The sequence below is a fragment of the Equus caballus genome, chromosome 5, assembly GCF_041296265.1.
Source record: "Equus caballus isolate H_3958 breed thoroughbred chromosome 5, TB-T2T, whole genome shotgun sequence".
In the NCBI taxonomy this organism is placed as follows: Eukaryota; Metazoa; Chordata; class Mammalia; order Perissodactyla; family Equidae; genus Equus; species Equus caballus.
Window position 1 is genome coordinate 21,263,901 of NC_091688.1, and position 12,210 is coordinate 21,276,110.

Sequence of the window (12,210 nt, forward strand, 5' to 3'; positions counted from 1 at the left end):
TCAATCTAGTTACCATTCTTTCATAGGTAATCTTTTCCCCTCTGGCTGCTTCTAAGATCTTCTATTTGCCTTTGATATTTTACAGTTTTACTATTATATATGCAGGTGTGGTTTTCTTTTTATTAACCTGTTCGATGTTTTACACATCTTTGGTTGCACGACATTCATTATTTTGGGAAATTCTCAGTTACTATTTATCTGGGCAGTGCCTTTCCTCCATTCTTGCAAAATGAAATGAAAGAGATCCTCCACATCTCTTTACTATTTTGTATTTTTCATATCTTTGTCTCCCTATGTTCCATGCTCTGAATAATATCTTTAGACTTACCTTCCACTTCATTAATTCTCTCTTTAGTGTTTAACCTGTTAATTGAGTTTTGTGTTTCAATGATTATATTTTTCATTGCTAAAATACATTTTGGTTCTTTTTCAAATATGCATGTTCATTTTTTTACAGACTTTTAATCGCCACTCATTTTATTTCATGTTATATTTTTAAGCATTCCATGTAGAATTTTAATATTCTGCATCATGTAGTTCCAACACCTCAAGTTCTTCAGGTTCTAATTTGTTGTTTGTTGTTTCTATTGACTCTCAGTCATGCAGCTTGTTTCCTTGAGTATTTGCTAAATTTTGATTGTACCTTCACATTTGGTTACACTTGATCCTGGGGGCCAAAACTGGGAATGCATTCCTCCAGAGAGAGGCCAGGGGAACTACTGATCTGAAATTACCGTCACTCCCTCCCAAAGCTTCCGCTTAATGGAGGAGTTTACAATTGAGAGGGAGACCAGCCTGATGACCTCAGTGCTGGGATTGGCATTTGTCTCCAGGGCACTGCTCACTTTTATATTTGCTCAGTATTCTGGTTTCAGCTCAGAGTTCTTATTTCTCTTTACTTCTTTTTCTTTTCCCTCCTTGAGTCTCACGTAGTTTCTGCTAATCCTACAGTACACTAAATATCTTTGAGTTTGTTTTTGTTTTTATTTTATTGACATCACATTGGTTTATTACATTGTGTAAATTTCAGGTGTACATCACTACATTTTGGCTTTTGTATAGACTGCATCGTATTCACCACCAAAAGTCTAGTTTCCATCTGTCACCATACACGTGTGCCTATTTACCCCTTTCACCCTCCCCCCGACACTTCATTTCCCTCTGGTAACCACCAATCTGTTCTCCATATCTATGTGTTTGTTTGTTTGTTTATCTTCCACATATGAGTGAAATCAAACAGTATTTCTCTACTTATTGCACTTAGCTTAATACCCTCAAGGTCCATCCATGCAATATACATGTACACACACACACAATGAAATACTACTTAGCCACAAAAAAAGATGAGACCGTGTCATTTGCCACAACATGAATATCTTTTTAAAAATTTATTCAACTCAAAATCAACAAAGGTAACTCTCCAAGTGCTACAAATTAAGAGAGAACCCACGGCAGTGAGAAAGAATCAAAGATCCAAGGGCAAAATGGTGCTGGGAGCGCAAGCCTCCATCATTGGGATTCTTAGCAGAAAGGAGAAAATTTCTACCTACTAACCATGGGCTCATCCAGAAATGAACTACTCATACCTGGTTATAAATAGATGCAGAGTTACCTGCCAAAGAGTCCAGAACCTGTATGGTTTGAGTATGAGCCTGAATTCTATATGGCTCAGAAATCTCAAGCTCAAAATCCAATATATAAAGTAGTTCAGGACCAGTGAATCCTATGGATATGCTCTAAAGCCACCAAAAATCTCTCCATAGAGAGGCAACCACAACCCAGTTCACACAAAGGACTACTGTAGGACATTAATCCTGGTAAAATGAGTAATTTGAGAATGTCACATTAGGGAGTCCAATATACAGAAAACACTCCAGAGACATAGACCCCAATAAAACAGAGGATTTACACTTGGGAAGCTAGAGATAAGAGGGGAAAGGAAAGGAATTTTAAACTAGTTATGTTTAAAATGACCAATGAGACGTTTAGTAAGTTACCTAAAATCACCCAGCTGGCAAGTTCAAACTAGACAATCTAACTGCAGAGTTCACTTTCATAACCATCGTATTATGCTATACTGCCTTCTCACATTGTGCCTTAACTAAAAGGGTTGACATCTGCCATACTAGTTTACCTGGCTCTAATTTCAGAATTTAGAACTTTCTTCCTTAAGTTCATACTATTATACACGCATCACAACATTATCGAAGCAACCTACAATTGTACCATCAAGAGGACGGGAAGATAAATGTGGGTTTCCACTAACTCTGGAAAATTCATCTCCCTGTGGAACTTACCTATTATACTGTTCAGAAGGGACATGGAAACATCAAACACACTCCCATCAGTTCATGGAAAAATTACCAGATGGACTCCTTGTAGAAATATAATCTCATGACGGGAAGGTGGGAATGAGAGGCGTTCCTGGCTGGATGTGGTTTCATAACTTACATCATATTTGGATTATCATGTTAAACAATTTTCTGAGGCAGGTTCACTGAATTGTATGAAATATGTGTTCCTCTTGCTTTTATTTATTTTACATTCTCTAGATTACCATCCTCTAGATGGAACTGCATTATGAAATAGCTGATAGTTAATTTCTCTCTATTAATTTAAAAATAACACTTTGTTAACATCTGTACTCTGAGTCAGAAAGGAGAGTTTTTGACATTTTATGAGGCCAGCATTACCCTGACACGAAAGCCATAGGAAGGCACTTCGAGAAAAGGAAACTACAGACCAATACTTCTCATGGACATACATGTAAAAATCCTCAGTAACATTTTGGCAAAATTAATCCAACAATATACAAAAAAGAAAATACCTCATAACCAAGTGGTGTTCATCCTGGAAATGAAAGGCTGGTTCAACATTCAAAATTCAATCAATATAATCTATCGTATGAAGAGACTATAGAAGAAAAACCACATGATCATATCAACAGATGCAAAAGAAGGATTCGAAAAAACTAAAATCCACTCATAATAAAAACTCCCAGCAAATTGCATCATATAATTATAACATAAGGAAACTTCTTCAGCCTGATAAATTATATCTACAAAAATCCCTATAGCTAACACCATATTTAATGATGACGATTCAGTCTTTTCCCCCAAGGTCAGGAACAAGTCAAAGATGTTTGTTCTCACCACTCCTATTCAACATAGTACTAAAAACCCTACCCAGTACAATAAGGCAAGTAAAAGAAATAAAAGGCACATATACTGGAAAGGAACAAATAAAACTGTCTCTATGCATAGACGACATGGTCTACACAGAAAACCTAAATAGTTTCCAGAAAAATCTCCTAGAACTAAGAAACAAACAACAAATTTGCAAGATAAATGGCAATATGCAAAAACAATCCAACATATCTCTACATAGCCACATATTGAAACAGAAGATTTTTAAATGTCATTTACAACGACTCCAAAAAATAAAATACCTGAGTATAAATCTAGCGAAAGATGTGCTGAGTTTGTATGATGAAAACTACAAAACACTGATGAAAGAAATCAAAGAAGAGCTAAATTAGTGGACTGGATGGCTCAAATATCATTAAGATGTCAACTTTCCCCAAATTTATCTGTCGATTTAACACTTAATCAAAATTCCAGCAGGAGTTTTGTAGATATTGTGAAGCTGTTTCAAAATCATATATGAAAAGGCAAAGAGTGGAGAAAACAACTTTGAGAAAGAAGAACAAGTTGAGAGGATTCACACCACCTGATTTCATGACTTACTGTAAGCTATGCTAATCAAGACAGCACGGTATTAGTGAAACTAGCACACATAAATTAATGGGACAAAATAGAGAGTCTAGAAACAGACTTACAAAAGTATAGTCAACTGATTTTTAATACAAGTGAAAATACAATTCTATGGATAAAAGACAGTTTTTTCCATAAATGGTACTAAAACAATTAGACATTCATATGCAGGAATTATGTACCTCAACCCACACATCATACCATATAAAAAACATTAACTTATGGTGGATCATGGACCTAAATATAAAACACAAAATTACAAATCTTCAGAAAAAGGAAAACACAGGAGAAAATGCTCATGAGTTTGGGTTAGGAAAAGAATTCGTAGATACAACACTAAGAGCATGATCCATAAGAGAAAAAACTAGGTCAATTGTACCTCATCATAACTAAAACTTTTTCTCTCTAAAAGATGATTAAGAAAATGACAGACAAACTACAGAAAATATCTTCAAATCACAAATTATGGGTACGGATTTATACCCATAATTTTAAAAGAACTCATAAAACCAACAAGAAATCAAATATCGAGTAAAAAATGGACAAAAGATTTGAACAGACATTTCACCAAATGTGATATTCAGATTGCAAATAAGCACATGAAAAGATGCTCACCATTTTAAAACAACAAGAAGATGGCATTACACACTTATTGAAATGGCTAAGAAATTTAAAAAGCAAAAACTGACCATACCAAGTGCTGACAAGCAGGCAGAGTAACTAGAACTCTCAAACATCGTTGGTAGGAAGGCAAAACGTTAAACTCACTCTGGACAACAGGTCGGCAGTTTCTTTTAAAGTTAAATGTCCATTTACCCTATGATCTGTAATCCCACTCCTAGGTATTCATTTACCCTAGAAAAATGAATGCTTACATTCATACAAAAACCTGTATTTACAGCATATTATGTTTAAAGCAGCATTGATCATAATCACCAAAAACTGGAAACAGCCTGAATGTTCTGCCCTGGCGAATAAATCAACAAACTTTGGTACAATAAAATACTGCTCAGCAATAAAAAGAAACAAACTATTGATAGATGAATGAAGCACAAATGTATTCTGCTAAGTGAAAGAAACCAGATTCAAAAGGTTGCAAACTGTATGATTTTGCTTAAATGACATTTTGGAAAAGGTAAAACTACTGAGACAGAAAACAGACAAGTGGTCCCAGGGGTTAGGGATGGGGCTGGTTTTGACTGCAGAGGGGCAGCATGAGGGAACATTTTTGGGGTGAAGGAGCTGTTTTGATCTTAATTGCGATGGTGGTTACAAAACTCTATACCTTTGTCCAGACTCGCAGAACTATGCACACAAAAATTAGTGAATTTTACTTTATGTAGATTTTTAAATAATTTAAAATATAAATACAAGATAAAATCCTGTGTTCTGGGAGCAGACTGTCTCACTCTGGAGCAGTGAGAATCCTGTACTTTTCTCCAAAATAAAACAAATCTTAAAAACATGAAGGAAAAGAAGCAAGAACTTTTTCGGGATTGGACTATCCAGAACTCTTAAATGTTAAGGCATGAAAAGTTACTGGTTGCATTTACACATGATGGCTCCATTCATCTTGATCTCTTACCTCGGGTTTCAAACAATGAAAACAGCATAATGAAAATAAGACACTTTGGCATCATCCCATTGAATGACCTGTAATCGCACCTCTATTAGCTCTACTGCACTTGGTCTACTCTTACAGGCTGTTCCTCTCACAGGAGGAGGGAATAATAAGGATAATACCGTCTGAGCAACGCTCATGCAGAACAAGATCTTTTCCAAGTTTCGTTCTGTTCATTTCAAAATGCATCTAAGCCCTCTCTTCCATGATTTCCTCTTTAAGCCTACATGGTCACAAAATGCCACCAACCAAAAGTATTGCACAGAACCCGTGGCAATGTTAAGCTTCTAAATGAAAAGAAAATAAGGAACTGCCCTAAGAGAATATTGCACAGATGAAGCTACTGATAGGAAAGAAATCAACATATTTCATTTCAAAATCACCTAGTGGATAACTTGTGTGAGATATTTGGACCCTGCTGCTCTATAGTTTTCTGTTTCTCTCTTGCACCTGTAAACTGTGGTTTCTGCTGCCTAAAATCTTCAGTCCTACATGGAAGACTTCTGATGACCAGACTGAAATCAATAGATATAACCATGCCCTGAGTCTCCGAATCTATGCCTATAAGACCTAGTTTACCAGCCTTTGAGGAGCTATGGAGCAGCATTTTCCCTCGTGTTGTCCCTTTGCTAATTTGTTATACATATATATTTCCATGTGTGTAAATATGTCTATATAAATATATATATATATAAAATACAAAAAATAAAATTTCCAGATTTGTGTCATTTCAGCCAAGGAAGGTTGCCAAGAGTACAATTGTAGCCATGACTCCTGCATAAAACAAAAAATTTAAGTGAGTAAAAAGGAACACCTTTACTCTTTTGAAGTGACTGGGATATATTGATAGTAGAGGAGACAGCGAATTCCAGAAACAGGTTTTTCCGCACACCTGACTAAGGTTGAACCCAGTTGCACTATATCTTTTTGTGTACGTGCCTGATTGGTGGGGTCTTTGTGGACGCACAATACGAAGTAAGTGTTAATTAGCACTCAAGTTTAAGACTCTTATTAAAGCATGAGAGAAGCAGATGATTTGTATATTTCTGGATAAAAATCAGAGATAGTCACAAAACCATCAGACAAATTATACCGGAGGCAAAGTCTCATTACTTCACATTCAACATTCTCTTTAGACAATTCTGCTTAATCTCTGGGCTTATAATTCATATTATAAAATAACATAGCATCCTTCTCTACTTCAAGGGTGAGGAAAAATGAAAGAACATATGCGGAAATGTTTTAAAAAGAAAATGGCAGTATATAGAGTCGAGGTAATATTTTCTTTAACAGCCACTGCTGACACTATCCCAAATATATAGTAACTTTCCATATAGTAAATCTAACAGCTCGTTTGTTATTTCATGTCTGTGATGTGAAACATTGCTTAAGCCAGTTGAAGCAGCAGTATAAGAATGATGGTTCTGCCAAGCGCTCTGCACTTGGAACAAATGGACACAAATTAAATCATCAAAATACACCACCCACATAAAACTTTGGCTTTTGCAGCCACCATAGAAAGATGTCATAGAAATATTTTGAAGATGAACGTCCTCAGTCTTTAAACTCTCAAAAAGCCATTTCTGCTGAAAATCACTTGCTGGTTTCAGGGGGTTTTCTAAGACGATCAGACACAAAATGAAAGGGCAAATTAATTAGTGGCAGTCAATTCAGTGTTCCCACTGTCTTAATCATTGAGGACTGTAGGATGGTCAATCAAGTTGATTTTATCACCTAACACATCTAAAATATATTTTTTTAAAAACTTCATTACTTTCAATTCATGCATTCTGATTGCCTTATTCATTCTTTTATTGTACTTATAGCGGCTTTGTTTTACAATTTTCTCGTACTAGGAGCCCACTAGGTAAAGAACAGACATTTCTATTGAGTTGCATCTTTGGATAGCATTTAGCACAATCAAGGAATTTAGATTCTTTTAAGGAGCTAGAATTACTAAAACCACAGAATTAGAAAGGTCCCTAAATCTCATGTAGGGTAGCCATCTTATTGCACATATACTATGGGTCAAGCCATTGACATAAATTATCTCCTTTAATCTTTACAATAATTCTAAGAAGGAAGAATTATTAACCCTATTTTATGTATGGGGAACCAGACACTTAGAGCTTAAGTAATTTGCTCAAGATCTCATAGCTTTTAAGTGGGGGATCTGGAATTCCAATACATATTTGTGTGACTCTGTTTCTCCAGCTTGCTGCCTCATCCACTAGCAGTAGGGAGCTCATTCTTCCCCATACAGCAAACCTTTGACAGTTCTGCCTATAGATCTTTCGGATGTCAAACAACTAACTAAAAAAAATTATAATGTACCATGGAAATTCAAGTTATCGTTTGTCATCAATAACGACAACCCGATCCTGTTAGGTGAGGTCTAAACCTATATTTTCCTTTTGAAGATAATCCTCAAAATCTTAATCATTTTACCGTACATTACTTACTTGGCTTTCATATTATAAGCAAATGCCTACCCTTTCCTTAAAGAGAAAGCCTTAGGACTTCTCTAATGTTGCACCATTTCTTGATTGAGGTCCCAGAATTCTGCATACTGAATCCAGATGATTTTAGCCTAAAAAAGCGTTCATGCAGATGATATCAACCAGCCTTCTCATTATTAAAAGAACTTCCAAATTATTCTTGTAGAATTATATTCTGATAGATCTACCTGGATAAATTACCTATAAAATGCACATCTAAGTAGGAGAATGAACAGACTGTTAATGGGATAATTTAAACTTATCCAAACATTATATATGATTATCCAAAACTTTTTTACCCTGATGATAATTATTGCTTAGATGTAGCTTCTGTCAGTTCCTAGCCAAAGGATCCCATCACTGCTTCTAATTAAGATTAAATAAAATTACACGTATGGCATTCTTGTTTCCTACTTGGGGTAGCAGAAAGACATGTGTTCAGTTTAACAAGTATCTATGGCAAGTGACCTAGAAAAAAATTAGAGGACTGAAACAGTGTTATCTGGCATCATAAGAGACAGAGGTGGCATCTCTAAGGAATTTAAGTTGTCTCTCCAGCTCTATCCCACTGAATGCCTTTCTCCATATTTTCTTTCCTGTCTCTCCAGAAACACTTGGTTTGACTCCAAGAGTCTCTGCATCCACTTACTTCCCAGTTTATTTTCATGCCCTTTACACATAAAAAATGATCTCCCCTCTATGAGGGTTTGGCCAGCATCTTGGCTTACCCATCAATCCTCAGCAGAGGGGGCTCCAAAATTACAAGTTCCAAGTCCCAATGCCACAAACTAGCACCTGGAAATTACCTACTAATTGGAAATAAGGTGATGTTTTATATACTGAATTGCTCCAAAAACTTTATGATATCCCTTCAGATAAACAACTTGAACAAACTCCTTTGTTCAAAAGAAGAGCAACCAAGAATAGAAATCATCTAGAAATTTGATTTTTAAAGAAATTCCTGATTGAAAATAGCAATACAGTGTGACCCCATTATTATACAGTTCTTTGTTAAACAGGATTCAATCACACTCACAGATAAGTTCATAAAATAAAGTCAAGATATGAAATGATTACTATATAATCAGGATACTTGTCCTATTACCCAACATCAGCACATAGTCAACACTCAAAAATTGTCTATTAAGTATGCACTCTATGCCCAGCACTAAAGATGGACTTAGCTATATTTAATATTTACACAGGGTTCTACTGTTGGTGAGCTTGAGTCACATTTTCAAGATGACAACAATATTCCTATAGAGTGAAAAAAGTCATATATAGAGACACCTAAAAATTTTCAAACTCCGTACCAAATAAATATGGAAATGTAAAAATGTTTTTAAAAAAAAGGTCTTAGCTCCCAAGTTTTGGTTTAAACTATCATACCTTTTCTTCCACATTTCCAAGATTCTAAGCCATCTCTTCCCTACAATGCAAACAAGATTCACTGAGGAAACAGCTAATGTTCTCTCTAAGTAAATTATAAATATATGTGTTAATCTATACACGAAAAAATTGATTATAGGATTAACCATAACATGAAACCAAAGTAAACATAGTTTAAATCACCAGAATCCAAATGTAATGGACTTTATAGACATATATGTTGATCAATTTTGCATTGCCAGAAGAATTACAGCACACAATAAAAGCCTGATATAAAACATGCCCACATTAACATGCAATTTATTTCAGTGTTGCAAGGTCATGGAAAAAATTCCAGTAACTAACCCTCTGTTGGAACCACCCAATGAGTTTAATTATAGACTTGTCTATAATGAAGTCTCCCTACATCAAATACGTGCTTGGAAATCTACTCCACATACTTCAGAAATCTTGAAAACAGATAAGATACTTTATTGCTAAGATACTTACAGTAGAAGTTCCTTTTTGCTCGTGGGTTCATCATTTGGGGATGTTTTCATCAGGAGTCATCATGCTTTTGATCTTTAATGCTGTTCTTCTTCCAAGGTTTCTTGTCCGTAATTTCCAGAACGGAGTCACTTGTACTAAGAAGCCATCGTCCCATACTGTTTCCTTTTTTGTGCGAATGTTACCCTGTAGATCAATTTCCTGTCCAAAAACACTCAAAAATGAACGAACGCTGCTGTATGCAAGTGAAATGTGCTACTCAAATGCTCTGTTTATGCAGTTTGGTTCAGGAAGAAACTCCCTGATTGAAATGAGGAACTATATCTCAGTTCTTCCAGAGAACTTAAAAGGCAGACGTTTCTTCCTTATGAATGAGCATATCAAAATTGTCAGCGTCATTTATTCTCAGGAGTTTGTGGCTCAAGTACTATTACATATGAAGCATCCATGTACTGCGTGCAGCCCGAATACCCTCCCAATTGCCACAGTAACAATATCCCAACTATATTTTAAAATCAGGCTTAGCATGCTTTGAAGTACATAATGTTTTCCATTCCTGAAAGGACAAAGAGATCTACATTGTCAAAGTTTATTTTTAAGCTCATGTGCTTGCTAAGCGCAGTGGCGAACAGGCTTTCCGTGCCTGTAGTACCGTTGCTGGAACTTATTAATGCAAAGAGATGAATCGCTGGCTTGGTTCCACACAGGCTTTTATTTCTTTTTTCTTTAACCTTATCTAAATTGCATTGATTATAATTTTTTAAATCAAGAATGCTATCAGTTTTCTGGACTTGCCTGTTTTAATTTTATCAGTACAGAAGCAATGTAAGAAAGGCAAATCAGAGGAAGGTTTCAAGTAGCTTTCGCTGAGATAAAGTTAGAAATTAGAGGTAGCTCCTGTTTCTGGATGAAGTTTGGGGGACATTTGTAGACAGGAAAAATAACAAATTTTAAATGAAAGAGTCAAAGATAAAGAATGAAAGAGAGAGTGAGAGAGAGAAGACGGGAGGTAAGGAGAGAGCGAGCAAAAGCAAGAGAGAGAGAGAGAGAGGTGCCTTGACTATTGGCAATAATTCTTCATGTATTTTCTTATTGTTGGGAAAGCAAATTGCTCTGGTTTGTCTAACCCCCTGCCAGTCTGCTCAACCCACCTAAATTAGCCCACATGTCATCTAATACCACAGTAAGACTTGTAGAAACACATTACTGCTCGATTAAAGCCATAACAAAATACAGCTGAGCAGTGAGCATTAGGTGGCGGGGTGACCCTGAGGTAATACAAGCCATATTTTGGAATTTCTAGCCCAAATTTTAAACATCTGGTTTTGATATGATAATAAATGCGATAATGTACATTAAATACCAGTATTCAAGTAACATAATCCTTCCATCTGACTAAAACAATGCATGCTTTTCAAATCATGTGAGAGAAAGAGATTAGATAGACAGACAGACACTTACATTTGTGCATAGACCGAACATGCCCCTCCCATACACAAATACCCATGTACACAGGCACAGCAATAGCATATAAACTGCCAGTTGTCTTTCCAGAAATGAGTAGTTTTTCACTGAACCTTTCCTGTGCTCTCTTTTCTGGACACCCCTTTGCACAATTGCACTATTTTGTAGGAGACTTGGCAGAAATTCAAGGAAATGGAAGGAGAATGTGAAAAATAATAACTCTAATTGGACCAGACAGAGCTGTAAACCTCTGACCATTGCTCCATGTGTACCATTTCATGCTGTAATCTGATGAAGTACCCAGCCACTGGCAACTGGAAAAAAAAATGAAATCGGATTATCCTTATCCTGTTTTAACTTCATGGGAAACAGTTTCTATATTTCAAATACAAATATTACCCTATTATTAGATGTCAAGTAATTCAGTGCTATAAATGGTGCTGGAGTCCAGAAGTTATGATCCCTTTAAAGTAGCAACTTAAAGTTAGATCAGCTGATGGCAAAGTCCTAACCCATGAGCATTTGCTGACCTTTTATATTTGCATATGAGAAGGCTCACAGAGTGACCTAGAGGCTGGAGAAGGTGTGTGGAAGCTGCTGGGGCGAAAGCCACGCTGGGAATGACAAACAGGTGATTAGCATGGGGTTGAGAAAGAAGGATGAGGCTAATGATGATTCGGGGCTCGTGTGTTTCAGAAAGAGAAGTTTTTATAGTGGTGTATTGTGCAATCCATTTCTATTTATCGAACATCTATGCCCCAGGCACTGTGCTAAGAACACAATTTTGTGTGTTAAATGCAATAAGATAAATATGTACAAAGCAGAGAGGTAGCAAAGATAAGGGAGTAATTATGTTTGGCAAGATTAAGGTTGATGTCTGAGCTGCATTTGGGATCGAAATTGGAATTCGCCGAGCAAACAATAGGTAGTGGGACATTCCAAGCAGTGGAATCAGCATATGTGATGGTAAGATGAGTAA

At 36.1% G+C, this 12,210-nt stretch overlaps 1 protein-coding gene across 2 annotated transcripts in view; it reads right to left on the reverse strand.

The window, feature by feature from the left end:
- Positions 1 to 10,829, reverse strand: part of KCNK2 (potassium two pore domain channel subfamily K member 2) — a 209,507-nt gene extending 198,678 nt beyond the window's left edge. Inside the window, exon 1 of one of the 2 annotated variants that reach the window (XM_070266682.1) lies at positions 9,771 to 10,829. In XM_070266682.1, the coding sequence (XP_070122783.1) occupies positions 9,771 to 9,804 (34 nt within the window). In that variant the 5' untranslated portion in view covers positions 9,805 to 10,829. The remainder of the gene's footprint in view (positions 1 to 9,770) is intronic. The other variant, XM_070266681.1, reaches the window with a different exon arrangement.
- Between the last annotated feature and the right edge of the window lie 1,381 nt (positions 10,830 to 12,210).